Raw genomic sequence first — 14,968 nt, 5'->3', positions numbered from 1 at the left:
ATTATGACATTTGATTCTTAGTTTTGAATAAATAAAAAAATCGAATTAAAATGACTAATTTTCTAGTAAATTGCAGTTTCAGCAAATATCTTTCTTTTTTATTCATAGAATAAGCTTCAATTTTGAACCTTATAGCAATTATGATTAATGATATCAAAATATTCTTTTAAATTATATCGATTTTGAAATTGAAAATTAAATAACTAAAAGATTAATCTTTAAGAAATTTATCTTTTTATCTTTTATGTATCTTTCATATGCTTATATATATATATATATATATATATATATATATATATATATATATATATATATATGTACATAATCATAATTTATAATAAAATTATAGATTTTAATTATTGTTCTAAATAATACTATATATCGAAATTTAATAATATTGTATCCAAAATAACACATATATTTCCGATCTGAAATATTATTCACTATACATATATAGTCATACTGCTGTGCTTTCAACCATGTGCCCTTATTTCTCTTACAACAACGATATATTAAATTCAATGAAATTTATTATTTAATATTTCTTATATAATATCAAATAAAATGTTGAAATTATAATGAGCAAACAGAATTGCAATTTTAAATGAAATTCAGAAATCTAACGTATTTACCATTCAACATATAGATTGCACAAGGTATCCTAATGCGTTTGTATTTCGTTTAGATAGCATTGAACATGTACACATATACAATACGTATAAAATCACATGCGGGGTGGAACCCCTTACAGATTCTAGGGCAACCCGCTTTTGCACTTACCCTCCCTTACACCCGCTACCAGGTTACCTCGCTCTCTCGACTTCTCCGAGTCGATATCCCGTATTGCTTTTGACCTTTCACCTTTTTCGCATTACCCTGATTCTGTGGCTAAGGGACAACCTGCCTTATCGACTCGTAATTATCCTTTCATTTTATTCACGATTATTTAACTAAACTTCTTAATTAAAATTCATTAGAATATACGATATATAGATTATATTTTATCTTTGATTAATTTTATTTTGATACATTTTTTGATACAAAATTTATATTTTAATTATATTTTATTTCTGGAATATATTTTTTATTTTATTATTTATATTATTATATGTTTATCTTATTCTATCTTATTTTTTAAGTTTAAGAGAAAGTAGAATACTTATCATGTTACGCACATCTCATTACATATATGTTATTTCTATTGAATATTATTATTTTAATTATTGTTAAATGATAGATTATATTTTTAATACGTGATTTTAGTTATTTATAAATTGTACGATATGATATAAATGTAAGTCTAACTTATTTACTTTGAATATTGAAATTTTTCTTTTAAAACTTCGAAAATATAATTATTTAAAAGGAAATCACAAAATTTTAAACACAATTTTTTGTATGAATAATATTTATTTTACTATTGTATATTTATTATATATTTATCATATATTTCAGATTATAACTTTGTAAATTACGATAATTGAAATTTAAACAAATAAATTTGAATATTTATTCTTTTATCTTCGTTTTCTACCTCCAACTTTAAGTCTCATATTTCGTTGACCTTTACCTGCTTTTGGTTTTTTTCCTCCCTTGGCTTTTGTTCTTTTTTTACTTTTTTTATTATCTACTTTAAGTGGTTTTGTTCTAAAAATTAAATATATTTGATTATGTAGTGTTTCTTAATTAATTTTTTGTAATTAATTAATTAACTTTGTAAAGAATATGAAAACATACTTTGGTACAGAAAAGTCTTCACAAAGAATTTTAGTATTACTCTTCAAAATACTGTCTGCCAGATTAGTATTCCGTTTTTTTTCTTCTTGTAAATTTTTAGGAATTTCTTCAGCTTTTCTTTTCATACCTGGAACTTGTTTGGCAATCCCTTTTGCATCTTTTTCTTTTGGTAACCTAATATCATATATTAAATATATGTAAATATATAAATTTAATATTTTAATGATATAATATTAATGATATAATATACCTATCTTGGAATTTTCCAAGAGATGCTGTTGATGTACGTGCAATAGTTACAGCTTGTGAAAGTTGTTGTGAATCAGAAAAATGTTCTTTAGTAGGAAGTCCTACTTTAGGAATTTTTATATTTTTTGCCTTGGCAATATTATGTAATCTTTGCAATTCATTCTTAGACTTTCTTTCTTCTTTAGCCATCTTTGCAGCTGCAAATGGATCTTCCATGGCTTTACCTTCATCATTAACTTCTACCAACCATTCTTTCTGTTCTATGGCTTTATTACGTTTATAACCAAATGTAGGTATCCATTTCTGTAAAAGTATCAAAATAAAGTGAATATTTATTTATATATCAATAAGCTAAATTTTAATATAAATAAAATCAATAATTTACCTGTAATTCTTCATCCCATTTAAGTTTAGATTTACTTTTTTTTTTAGATTTAATACCTTTTTCTTTAGCAAATTGTTGCCATTTTGTTAAAGGTTTAGGTTTTGGAATTTGACGAGATCTTGGTAATATAAATTTTTGTTTAGGTAATTTTGCTACTATTACTTCATCAATACGTTCTGTTGGAAGTTCCCAAATTTTATTAATCAATATTTGCACATTATCCCTTGTTAAACTTTTTAAATATTCTTCAGGTTGTGATCTATAAAAAATAAGCTAGTTAAAAATATATATAAATCATTCCAAAAATAAAATATAATACAAAAAAAGGTTACTTTATTGCTTTTAAATCCAAATTGTTGTAATCTAATGCCAAAAGAGTTCCTAAATCTGTTTCAACTTCTATATCTTTATTTACTATTGTAGTTCGGGTATCTTTCTCTTCTGTATTATTTTCTAAAATTGAATTAACAACATCTTTGCTATCCATAGTTTGTCTGTTAAAAAAAAAATCTTTTTTAAAATACGAATAATATTCTTAAATATTTATAATATAAACAAACAATTTTCGTTTTTTAATATTAATATATTACATTATATATTATATATTTAATGTAATATATTTTAATATATTACATTATATATATGTATATGTATTACATTTTTCATCTCAAATATTCATATGATTAAATATTGAGTAGAATCTAATACCTCTTTCTGTTTCGCTATTTAAATGTCTTAAAGCACGTGTATTAGAGGTTATATTGACAATAATCCAGTTTTCTTTGTTGCGTATTACACTCGATACGAAAACACATAATATTTTTGATAGAATATAATCATATATACTTACATTAGTATATTTGCCAATATAAATATACAAAAGTGAATTAATATAATAAATATTAATTATTTTTATATTTTAAAACTACTTGTTGTTTTATAATAAACTAATGTTTGTTCTTGCGGAATTGAAAGACACAGTTAGGATTCCACCAGTGGAATTCAAGCAAAAATTGAACGATGCTATTACAGATGAACTTAATAGAAAGTTAGCTAATAAGGTAAAATATCGCAATTTATCTAAATTTTTTGATATAACTTTAATAGACTCAAATAAAATTATTAATTTACTTATTAAAGGTTTATCTTAATGTTGGTCTTTGTATCGCTCTTCATGACATTACGAAAATTGAAGAATCATATATTTTTCCCGGCGATGGTGCATCTCATACCAAAGTAATATTTCGTTATATTGTATTCCGTCCATTTATGGAGGAAATATTAATAGGAAAAATACGTAGTTGTAGCATTGATGGTGTCCATGGTAATATTTACATACAATATTATTATTTTTATTTCAATTTATATTTTATTTACCATTAAACTTTTGTTCTCAGTAACATTAGGATTTTTTGAAGATATTGTGATTCCACCTCACAAATTGCAACATCCATCGAGATTTGATCAAATGGAACAAGCATGGGTATGGGAATATGATACTGGAGATGGAGAAAAACATGATTTATTTATGGATGCAGGTAAATTATTTTAAAAATTTAAATTATATAAAACAAAAATATATCAATTGATTTATGTATAAATTTTAGGAGAAATTATACGATTCAGAGTAGTAAGTGAAACATTTACTGAAGCCTTACCTACAGGACCAAATATATCTGGGGAGACTGAAACATCAGAAGCCAAAAATATATCTCCATATACTTTAGGAGTATGTATCTTTACCTTAGAAATATTATGAAAATATCGGTCATCGATATGATCATATAAAATGATTTGATTCTGAATTAAAATTAATGATTATTTTAATTCTATATTGTAGGGTGCTATTGATGAGCCAGGTCTTGGATTGCTTACATGGTGGGAAAATACTTAAGAATACAAAAATAAATTCAGATCAATAAATTTTTATTCACAGCACATTCCATCATGTTATTATATATCACTCTTATAAGTTATATCCGTGATTCGGACTTCATGCAACCAGATCTCAGATAGAATTTCGACTGTGCGGATATATTTATATATTTAGTTTTGATTGGTAACAGAATCATTAATTGTATATTTGTACAGTATATACAAAGATGTTATGTGCTAAACATGTTGTAACACGCAAAAAATAATTTCAGTTTGGTAGAAGTCGAGATCGTGTTGAACTGTTATACAGAAGTTATTTAGTAGTGCAAGTCTCAACATAAAAAATATTGCACTTATTTAATTACAATAGTGGCGAATAATTCCCTTTTGATATCTTATGTGCTGACATGGAATAGATGTATAGTATTTGTCTGACACTGATTCATTTTAAATAACCATCGAAATAGATAAACACGTAAAACACTTTTTTTTTTTTTCTATATTGCGATATATTATTACATTTAATGAAAAAACATTTGAAAACTTAGCTAGATGTAAGCCTTAAATGTAGGAAACATTAACATTATTTGACAGCAGAATATACATAGGTAAAATATAAGTTAAAAATTTTTCTTTTCTTCTAGACAATACATATATGTGCAATGATTTTTAACGTTTTTTTTCTCTTTTTTCTTTCATTCATTTATTTAGCAAACACATCGTCGAATAAATCAAAATTCGCAGAATAATGCAAAATAAAAATATTCATCAACGTGCAACCGGAATGTTTTTCTGATTTTTTTTTCTTTTCTTTTATGTTGTTAATTTTTTTTTAATGATATTTCTAAAGTAGTAACTTGTTTGTTTTTTTTCTTCAAAAAGCAATGCGACTAATGTTTTTTCTTTTTTTTCAATAATCACGCACATTCGAACGTTGAAGCGGGTTAAACAACGCCCTAAACATAGTTGAAGTAGAATGGTATACATATAATAAAAATTTATCACAGTTCTAACTGTTGAGTCTGTCGTCTCGTCGGATAATTTCTACGTTCTTTTATTTTTTTTATATCTTTTTTCTTCTTTTTAACAAGAATCTATTATAATTAAACTGTCTCTTCGTTTGTTTTTTTCTTTATTCTCTATTATCAAGCGGGGACTTGTGTAAAAGTCTGTACAGATTATCGAATTACCGAGAGGCGCATGTTTTTGCATTTTTTTTTTTTTTTTTTTTCGTATCTTTTTTCAAACATTTTTAAAACGAAAAAAACGAAAAAGAAAAATAACAAAACGAATCGAACCGTACAATTCGATCTAAAGTTCTAAACATCGGCGAGAAAGGAGTGCGATTCATATAGGAGCTCTGGTGTATTAAAAATGTCTACATGCTATCTTAGTGTTAACATTTGCATGTTTTTAAAGGCTAGTGTTTCTTTTTTTCTTTTTTTTTTTTTTATACCCTTTATCGTTACAAGAGAGAACAATAATATGCGGTAGTGTTCAAGTTTGGACGTCAATTGCTTCTTTCTTATATCTGCATCATTATTATATCGCATCAGCTCCTCTTATACATAAATACAATCGTCGTATCCTTGTCTAAGTATTGCTTTACATAAAACATTTTTTTGCCATCGCATTCTATAGAAATAGAAACTTTTCTGAATTGGAACGCAAAGGTATTACTAGGACTGTTGTTGCCTGTTGTTTCTACTGTAGCATAATTTATTCGATGATTAGGCAGCGGGGCAGATGTTCACGCAAATAATCGAATAATTCCTGAGATGTTCCCGGACAATTGGTTAGCTCTAACTCGTGTAAATGTCGAAGCTGAATCAAACTGGATAATCCGCTACTTGTGAGCAATGGACAGCCTGTGGAAAATTTATATTTTTTAACATTTCATTCTATATTATCTATTTATATATGTATATAAAATTCTAGATAAATTTTTAAAAAATATTACTTTTTCTTTTTGGTTCTTTTTGATTCTTTCTTTTTATAGCAATCAGATCATTGATTGTTCTCTTTTTAAAGAAAAAGATTCGTATTTTAAATTTTGATGTATGCAATATAATGCATCATATAGGGTACGTCTTAGTTTGATCTTACCTGCCACAGAGAGTACTTGTAAGGATTTCATGCCGCACAAGTGCTGAAGTCCAAAGTCTCTAAGCAGAATGCACCATCTCAAGAACAATGCGCTCAATGATCCCATTGTAGAAATGTAGCCCACACCTATGTCTGTGATGTGCACACATCTATATGAGAAGAAGAAAAGAAGAATTTAATAAACTATTCACCTTTGAATTTCTTCTTAAATATAGAACTTTTAAATTTTTTCATTTTTGTTTCTTTTGACTTTTTTGATTTTTTCCTATTACATTTTAATTCAATTTCTAAATATCTTTTACAAATTTATCGCACAATTATAGAAGATATATTATTATATAAAATAAATTTACAATATCTTTATTAATCAGAAATCAATTAATACAGGATTTTTTCTTTATCCAATTATTCAAAATACGGTTTCTGTGATTTTGTCAATCAATTTAAAATATATAATATATTGGTATGTATATGAAAGTGTTTCAAATTCCAAGTTCATCTTGAAAGTGATACATATATGTATGATTTATAAAATAAACTTTTTCTATAATTGCAGCATTAAATACAATCAAATATATTATTTGAAAGATTCAACATATGTACAAACATATATATATATATATATGTTTGACGCTTATAGGAAGTACTGTCTTTAAACATCTGAATGCGTTTACGATCGCATGATTCATCATGGCATTGCATAATAGTCGATCGTAAATAGAAACGCTCGTTAACGTGTTCAGTATTTAGAACATGAATGGATCGTATGGATTCACCACGGTCTAAACACACTACTATGGTGGATCACGCTACGATGTCGCTAACACGATTTAAAAAAGAGCAATACAAAGAAATGAAACGGTTGTTCGTTGGTTGTGATTGGACGTCTTTTCTTATAATCAATTCTCACCTGTCTAAGGTAAGCTCCTCTAAGTGATTCAAATCACAGGCGATATACTCTAAGGCGGCATCGGTGATCCTCGAGCACCAGCTCAGATCCAATGAACGAAGCCTGGACAAGTTTTCTGCTATCAATTCGACACCGTCATCCGTTACTTTGCTGCATCCGGATAACGACAGGACAGTCAGATTGGGCAAGGAATGTACTGGAAAAATAAAACGAAAAAAATAAATGATTCATTTTCTCTTACTTACGTCTTGTTCTTTTCTTCTTCTTCTTCTTTTTTTTTTTTTTAGACCAATACGAAGCTATCGTATAAATAACGACAATCGGTCGTTGTCCTCGAATTGTCTATGTTTTACTCATCTAGGAGCGTGAGTCTGAGCTGTTGGTGACAGCATGAAAGCTAAATAAAGCGGTTTCTTAATTCTAAATTTATAATGGCTGGATGCGTGGACCACTTATCTTAATTTCATACTATCATGAATTATTTCTACCTGGATCCTGGGAGAACGGTGTCGTAACTGTCCTGCTTTTCTTGAATAATCGTTCACATATCTTTTCAAATTATATTGTACAACGATTATATTGTATTATTATAACAACTATTATGATAATAAAAGTCAATATTAATAAAATATTAGAAACAGCCCGGATTCATGGTTCGATAATTCTTGAATTCGAGAATTTTTATGTGACACATTTGAATGCCTAATTAATTTTTGTCCACTCGGATCAAGGTGTACAGCTGTCCAAAATATCGAGGAGATTCTAAACAAGATTCTTTCTCTGAACTAATATGTAGGCCATTACTTACTTTCTAGACATTTCACGGTTAACGGCTCTAATCCATAACATGCATTACAACCAGATAGATATTGAATCGAGTTAAGTAAAAATTAAAAAGAACGATTTCTTACCAATATTGACTATACCATGGTTGGTGAGTTCCCAGCAGGATTGCAGCCTGAGGATGCTAAGGGAGCTACTCTGGGTTGCGTGAAAATATCCAAGGGCGGCGTCGGTTACATGATAAGCTTGCAACGAGAACTCGTAGAGACTCGGCAGTAATTGAGCGACAGCACCGACGGCTTCATCAGCCACGTTGATACAATCCGACAAGGAGAGCGATACTATTCTAGGTGTTAAGCAAGTCCACAAGCCGGCTTCCGTTATTTCGTTGCAACCTGCTAGTTCAAGCTCGAACAATGCCTGAAAATGTGGAAAAAAGAATTAGATATGGTAAAAATTTTGAAGGAGAAGAAATATCCGTAGGAAGAATATTTTGTTAAAGTTGTTTGCGAATGCATACAATTTTTAATTTTTAATATTTATCACAATCTAATTAATAATATGATGTAAATAATATACAAGGAATAGTATTTAATTACATAACATTTAATTTAATTGAAAACAAAATTTTAAATATAAATATTTCATTTTTCCTCTCCGACTTATTTTTATAGAATCATTTCCTACTTGATTGATATCTTGAGACACCCTATATAGAGAACTTACGAGAAACTAAAAATAAAAGTCGATAAAAAGTTAAAAAAAAAAAAAAAAAAAAAAAGGTAACACGGTGAAAAAAAATTTTTTTTCAAGGTCATAAAATTATGGAACACAAAATATCCAATGATAATGATAACTTATATCTAACGATTTATTTCTTGATCTTGAAAATTAAAGAAAAATAAATTTGAAAGAAAATTCATTTCTAATTGTTTCTAATTGTTTGAATTGAGATCAAACCATTTTCGTATCTTTCATTTAAATTATGGTCTTTTCATGAGGAAATCTATTCATATTGATAGCGATTAAACATTATATCAATAAAATATTTTCGCTATTTTATCTCCGGAATCAAGAGATAAGTGATATTTTGTAACGAGTTGTATATACATATTTCTTCGAATTTAATTTAAACTCTCTAATTTAGTTTATATACGTACTTGTAAATGATCTAAGAGAGCTTCCAGTCCCCTGTCGGTCACCGCGCAACATCTCAACGATAACGAATGAATATTTCTTTGCGCTAATGGAAAGCCGTGCGTCAGTTCCGGGATATCCTCGTCCGATGCTCCGAGAAGAACCAACGAATGAAATCCTCTTCTAACTAAGGAGGCGTAGAGACGCGTGCGTGAAGTAGAAGGCATGGCACGTACTTCGCGACATCTTACTACGGGTACCAAGCCTGCCCAAAGTCGAGGCCGCGCGTAAAGTATGTCTCTCCATCTTAAGCATACCTGTATATATATATATATATATTATCGTACGATTAAATTTTTGTTTTATTTTCAGAAAAGGGAGAATTTCAATAATAGAAAATTTCAAAATGATGGAAAATTTTAATAGTGAAAATAGAAAGTGTTGGAAATAAAAAGATGAAGGAATAATTTATTGCAAATTTATGTGAATCCACGATTAAGATGCGAAGCCAAGTGACGATTACTGCCAAACAAATATATCGGTTGACAAAGCGTCTCACAAGACTCTCTTAATCACAAATGATTTATTTTATGATCAAGAAGAATCTTACATGCCCAACAAGACAACTATTGTCTAATCCATATTGTGAATCCTCCAGTTTTGCGAAATACCAAGAATATCGAATGTTCCATTCCTTTCAAGAAATTTTTATCGAGCAGAAGAAAATATATATATCTTTTTTTATTAATCGCATTGTAAATATAAATTAAAAGTATTGTAAGGATATAAAAAATAATTGAATACACGAAAACCTCATGTTTGATCGTTCCATTTTCATCCTATTTGTAAAAAATATCTATTAAATTTTCTTAAACCAAAAGTAGAATTCTACTTTTTGTACAATAATTAATTATATTTTTCCGATATTCATGATTTTCCTTTACAAAAATATAATATAAGAAAAAATTGCAATTATTCATACAATAATTCTTTCACGAAGATATCCTTTCGAGATATTCTGCCAAGAAAAACATTTTCACCTCTCCCCCTCCCTCTCGCTCCGGGAATGGAACACGTTGACACGTTCAAAGAAAAAGGAAGAGCGAGCTACGATTACGCATCCGCAAGTAAGTTTGATTAATAACGATCATTCGATCGCTGGCACCTGAGCCAAAATCCTCCTCTCGATGGCGGAGAAGTAGAGAAAGAATTTGCTGAGGAAATGATCATCTTGCATCAGCTGATCCCACGTGGTAGGCGCGATGTATCCACCCGTCCCACCACTCGCCAGAGGCACGTTCTTCCCTCGATTCCTCGATATCCTCGCCCTGCTTGGTGTACCGATGTTGCTCAACCCCTTGTTATTCGCCGATGGCATGTTACTCATCGACGTTGGCACGCTTCTGCTCGGCTTTTCCGGGGTTGCGTTCGCATTGTTCGCGCTCTGCAAATTCGTATACGGAACTCCTCCGCTACCGCAGAACACGTGCGTAACGCGTTCCATGACGCTCGCCTTTCCCCCACCTGAAACATTTCCTCGTTTATTTTAAACGTCGTTTCCTCTACTCTTTCTCTTTATTTCTTTCTTTCTTCCTTTTTATTTTACGCAAAGGAATGGAGGTAAAATGAAGTGAAATAATAATAATGCGCGTTTTAAATGGGATTTTAACGAGGGTTTTCTAATTAAGCTAAGTAATTCGAACGGTGTTACATGTACAGTTTTCGTATACACGTATGAAAATCTCTTCTCTTGTTAAGAGAACTTCCTTAATTGAGTTAATTCTGTGAAAAAAATGTATGCAAGTGCAGTTTCCTTTTTTTTTTTTCTTCAAGATGATAATCGTACTATCCGTGTTAGTTTAATAGCGCTGCTCGCTAACATCTTGAAACCGATGCGCGAAAGTCTTATAGTCTGGGATTCTGTGCAACCAATTGCGACCAACGTATTGTATTATATCGTAATTTGTTTGAAACGATGAAATATCGATTGAACAAAATAATGGAAAGGATTCGATAAAAATTTTTCGATATTCAAGGCTCTCTTAAATTCATCCGAAATAATATTTATTCTCCCGATGGCAAACACTCGTAATCAAATACTTAATATCCACGAACGCGTACGGAATATCCTCGATGTAAATCGAAAATTTTAAATATATCCTTTCATAGGCGTTTAAGATGTTTAACAATTATCGATTTATAGAATATAAATAGAATAATTTATGCAAATTTCTTTTAAAACATCATCAGTTGTTCAAATAATGTTGTCCCTTAATACGCAATTTGTAAATTTAATTAAATCATGATTGTCGATTGTTAAAAAAAGAAATGAAAAACTTGCATGGAATATTACATTGGCGAGCTTGTCTTTAAAAGCGTTTCTGCAAAGGTAAACTCGCTGCGAAGATGCAGCAGTTATTTTCGTTTTATTTTCGAACAGTATGTCCTATTTGGCTCTGGGTACGTCTCTATTTCCTGTCTCTATCTCTTTATCGTATGACGAGCATTTTTTTTTTCTCTCTTTTTGCGAATCCATTAAATCAGATTCTACTCTCTGTTATGGAATTATTTATTTCAAAACTAAAAATATATATTTCAAAATACTGTATTCCACGATACGTTTCTTACTTTTCCCGTTGAAGTAACAATTATTCTATTGATGTTCGATAATTGGCTGTTGAAATTGTGATTCGAACAGAATTCATCGTAGTGTAACAATGACTTTCTAAACGGTACGACATTTCAAATTTCATCGTCTGTATTGATCACTTCTTCGAACAACCTATTTTTAGATTTACATACAAATAAATAAAATATATATAAAAAAAAAAATAATTTTTAACAAATTTTGTTGATAATTTCTTTTAAAGGAAACCAAGAAAATATTGATTCGACGCTACGTTTTTTTATTTAACTGCAATTTATTTTCCTGCAACATTGAAAAAAACCATCATGAAAACGCGCGTAAAAATAGATTATTTTCATAGCTCCACGTTTTGACGAACGAATGATGATTGTCGGTCGTTTGAGGCATGAACACGGATGATTAATCGTCCCAGAGGAAAATTTTCACCAATCCTGGCCGACTTTATTAATCGTACGAGATTAACGGGAATATGGTGATTGCAAGCGTTGAAATAAATCTATTTTCATGTCACGGTTTTTTCGCTGAAACAGACGTGCTCTTTTGTTTCTCTGATTCTCGTTCAAATACTCGATGCTCGACCTTCCCTCGGATGCGACAAATTATCGATATATCGATATTTTTGATCCGTAGTAGATTGACACGATATTACTCACGATATAATTAACGATTAATACTAAAATAAAAATAAATTCATACGCTACGTTGAAAATATACAACAATGTTTCATTGATTGTGCTCGACGATTGCAACTGTAATTTGAAACAGCATATTTTTTTATGATAAAATTCGTTAAGATTAATCATGATGGATTTATTTGAGGATATTTATTTTTTATCACAAACTAGTATTAATAAATTAACAATTTATACGTTGTAAAATTTTATTATATTTATTATTTTTCTTTAATATTTTTAACTCGAATATAATTCTAAAATGTATGAAATTTATTTGCGAGAGTTTGCTTATATAACTGTTTTACAAAGAGATTGTATATTTTTATTTTTACTTATCTTGTAATTTATATGATAAGATTATATAAAAAAATTCGAGAAATTCTTTTGATAATAGTGATTTGATCAATTTGATCAAGAGTGTTTAATTAGTCAACCTTTAAATAAGGTTTAAGAAAATGGGAAAACTCGAGCAAAGGATTAAAACCGAATTGTACACCGAATTTTAAACCAGGGAAATTTTTTAAACGAAATGAAATATTACGAGATGGTCAGTTTGGTTTCTACATTTCTATGTGCATGAGAACGAATGCTATCGATTCCATTGCAGTTCAGATTGCGTCTAAAGGTACATAATGGTTTTAAACGAGCATTTCGGATGAGAATCCGAAGGACAATACGAAGTTGGGCTGATATTGCATAGCGGAGAATTAAGAAACGCGGGTTAAAGGAGCGGCTCGAGGTTGCGGTTTAACAGAAATCAATTCTTCATCTCGATTATGTAATAACGATTGAGGCAAAATTGTGAATTACCTTTTCTTATTTCGATGATCGTTTGAAATTTCAATACAATTGGGCAACGAGGAAGGGGAAAACAATTGATTAACCTGTGATTTTTGTGTTAGAACATTTTTATTTTAAAAAATTGAATTGAAATCGATAATTATAAATTATTTTTTAATTTCAATATTATCATCAATTAAAATTGTCAATCGTAAATTATTCTTAAGTAAAAAAGATTATTTGCTCAAAAGATAAAATGGACTACAGAGATGAAGTCTAAGGGGAAATAATTAAAGAATTATTTAATAAAATTTCTTATTGGTTTAAAAGTTTAACGAAATATTGTATTGAGAATTGAATATGATTAATATATTGCCCTTTCTTTGATTTTGTTTTTCTTTACTTTTTTTTGTATTTAATCTTATCTAAAATAAAAAAAAAAAAAAAAGTAAATAACGAATGAAAATGTATTTTAACAAATTTTAAAAATCGAGACCACTCTTTTAATTCAATTCATTTTCCTTAAATACATATAAGATACGATCTTTACACTATGCTCGAGTTACAAAGAAACAAATGATTATTAATTAGGAATTTACTAACCATGATGTTTAGACGCTCTCAACCCCAGACCGTTAATTCTCTTGGTTAACTCGGCGCTGGCTCTTTCGACGACCCCCTGCGCTGATATTGAAGACATTTCTCAAGAAGCGAGGACGCACTTTCTTTGCTCAGCCACAATTTCTAGTCAAGACGAATAGGGATGCGTGTGGTCGTGATTGAAGCGTTTCATATTCGACGAACAACACACGGACAAATACTCAATCTTTCGGGTTTACACCAATTTCTTTCACCACCTTTCCGCTTTTTATGCTTGTTTCGTCCACTTGCGTTCGCAAGTCTTTACGCTGTGTACACGACAATTGCGAGATCCTCAAGCGCATGGATTCGATCGGTAATCCCATGAAAAATGTTCGATCATAACTTTGAACAGTCTTCTTAAATTTTATAGATTTTATCAACACGCGTAATGAGAAAAACGAACGCAACCCTTCATCGCACGCGGCGAATCGATGATGGACGTTTTACTGGAAGGATCTATTTTAATCGACAACCCGTGTAACAATCGCGCGAACTATACGACGAAAAATGTATATACCAGAATAGGGAAAAGACGCGAACGTCTAGGATAAAAAAAATTGAAATGGAAGAAAAAAGCGTAATGACGGATTAACGTCGCGAGATAAGATACAAGTACACGTTCAAAAATATTCTTTGTGTAAGATGAACAAAATAATTTGCGTTGCCCGTTGGTTACGAATTGAATTTATGAATAAACTTGATCACCTCACTGTAAACTGTGCGAACAATGGAATGTCTCTTCAAGACTAGTTACTGAATCGATAAGTATTATTGGCAGAGACGTTTCTATTGACGATGATCTCGTTCGTGTCTAATATATATTCCCAGTACTCGTTGAAAGAATAGAACGCGTCACTGTGTCCGTTCTGTTCGTGGAGAACGGTGTGCATGATGCACACGATTTTTTTTTTTACCGCGATGCTTCTCTTTCTTTCTATCTCTGTTTATGTGTCAGTCATGACACCGAACGGAAAACAAAGTTAAAAGGTGGAGCTGCTGCAACGGGCACGGTACATGGGGGTGGTTTGTGCGAGACTGAATCG

General features: G+C 30.0%; 3 protein-coding genes across 8 annotated transcripts; 1 reads left to right on the top strand and 2 right to left on the bottom strand.

Moving 5' to 3' along the window:
- Nucleotides 1-1,390: 1,390 nt before the first annotated feature.
- On the bottom strand, nucleotides 1,391-3,665 carry LOC100864046 (ribosome biogenesis regulatory protein homolog). 6 transcript variants are annotated; one of them, XM_086909925.1, is made up of 6 exons: nucleotides 3,503-3,665; nucleotides 2,704-2,865; nucleotides 2,372-2,630; nucleotides 1,988-2,289; nucleotides 1,738-1,911; nucleotides 1,391-1,647 (listed from the first exon to the last, which is right to left on the bottom strand). In XM_086909925.1, exons 2-6 carry the CDS (start codon nucleotides 2,856-2,858, stop codon nucleotides 1,518-1,520), a joined length of 1,020 nt encoding a protein of 339 aa, XP_086766051.1. In that variant the 5' UTR covers nucleotides 2,859-2,865; nucleotides 3,503-3,665; the 3' UTR covers nucleotides 1,391-1,517. The 6 variants fall into 6 exon arrangements, with proteins under 6 accessions (XP_086766051.1, XP_003693062.1, XP_086766049.1 ...); XM_003693014.3 differs by lacking the exon at nucleotides 3,503-3,665 and adding an exon at nucleotides 3,222-3,431; XM_086909923.1 differs by lacking the exon at nucleotides 3,503-3,665 and adding an exon at nucleotides 3,080-3,379.
- Nucleotides 3,123-4,309, top strand: Polr3H (RNA polymerase III subunit H). Its single transcript, XM_003693017.3, has 5 exons — nucleotides 3,123-3,432; nucleotides 3,512-3,695; nucleotides 3,769-3,909; nucleotides 3,979-4,100; nucleotides 4,212-4,309. Exons 1-5 carry the CDS (start codon nucleotides 3,322-3,324, stop codon nucleotides 4,263-4,265), a joined length of 612 nt encoding a protein of 203 aa, XP_003693065.1. The 5' UTR covers nucleotides 3,123-3,321; the 3' UTR covers nucleotides 4,266-4,309.
- Nucleotides 4,281-14,962, bottom strand: LOC100863928 (uncharacterized). The gene is made up of 7 exons (XM_003693013.4): nucleotides 13,887-14,962; nucleotides 10,348-10,706; nucleotides 9,206-9,499; nucleotides 8,174-8,465; nucleotides 7,263-7,458; nucleotides 6,353-6,501; nucleotides 4,281-6,114 (listed from the first exon to the last, which is right to left on the bottom strand). Exons 1-7 carry the CDS (start codon nucleotides 13,981-13,983, stop codon nucleotides 5,966-5,968), a joined length of 1,536 nt encoding a protein of 511 aa, XP_003693061.1. The 5' UTR covers nucleotides 13,984-14,962; the 3' UTR covers nucleotides 4,281-5,965.
- Between the last annotated feature and the right edge of the window lie 6 nt (nucleotides 14,963-14,968).

This window comes from Apis florea, unplaced genomic scaffold (assembly GCF_048593485.1).
Source record: "Apis florea isolate Af1SG1 unplaced genomic scaffold, ASM4859348v1 contig_3170_pilon, whole genome shotgun sequence".
Classification (NCBI taxonomy): domain Eukaryota; kingdom Metazoa; phylum Arthropoda; class Insecta; order Hymenoptera; family Apidae; genus Apis; species Apis florea.
This window is presented reverse-complemented; position numbering and strand designations above follow the sequence as displayed.

What these genes read in the sequence shown, in the direction of transcription:
- LOC100864046 (XM_086909925.1), bottom strand. Translation starts at nt 2,858, where the DNA reads ATGGATAGCAAAGATGTTGTTAATTCAATTTTAGAAAATAATACAGAA. An exon ending in TTGGATTTAAAAGCAATAAA is followed by an intron (nt 2,631 to 2,703) that starts GTAACCTTTTTT and finishes TATTTTTTATAG; the next exon opens with ATCACAACCTGAAGAATATT. An exon ending in CTTGGAAAATTCCAAGATAG is followed by an intron (nt 1,912 to 1,987) that starts GTATATTATATC and finishes ATATGATATTAG; the next exon opens with GTTACCAAAAGAAAAAGATG.
- Polr3H (XM_003693017.3), top strand. Translation starts at nt 3,322, where the DNA reads ATGTTTGTTCTTGCGGAATTGAAAGACACAGTTAGGATTCCACCAGTG. An exon ending in ATAGAAAGTTAGCTAATAAG is followed by an intron (nt 3,433 to 3,511) that starts GTAAAATATCGC and finishes TACTTATTAAAG; the next exon opens with GTTTATCTTAATGTTGGTCT. An exon ending in TAGCATTGATGGTGTCCATG is followed by an intron (nt 3,696 to 3,768) that starts GTAATATTTACA and finishes TTTTGTTCTCAG; the next exon opens with TAACATTAGGATTTTTTGAA.
- LOC100863928 (XM_003693013.4), bottom strand. Translation starts at nt 13,983, where the DNA reads ATGTCTTCAATATCAGCGCAGGGGGTCGTCGAAAGAGCCAGCGCCGAG. An exon ending in GAGAGCGTCTAAACATCATG is followed by an intron (nt 10,707 to 13,886) that starts GTTAGTAAATTC and finishes GAAATGTTTCAG; the next exon opens with GTGGGGGAAAGGCGAGCGTC. An exon ending in GAGGAGCTTACCTTAGACAG is followed by an intron (nt 6,502 to 7,262) that starts GTGAGAATTGAT and finishes CTTCTCATATAG; the next exon opens with ATGTGTGCACATCACAGACA.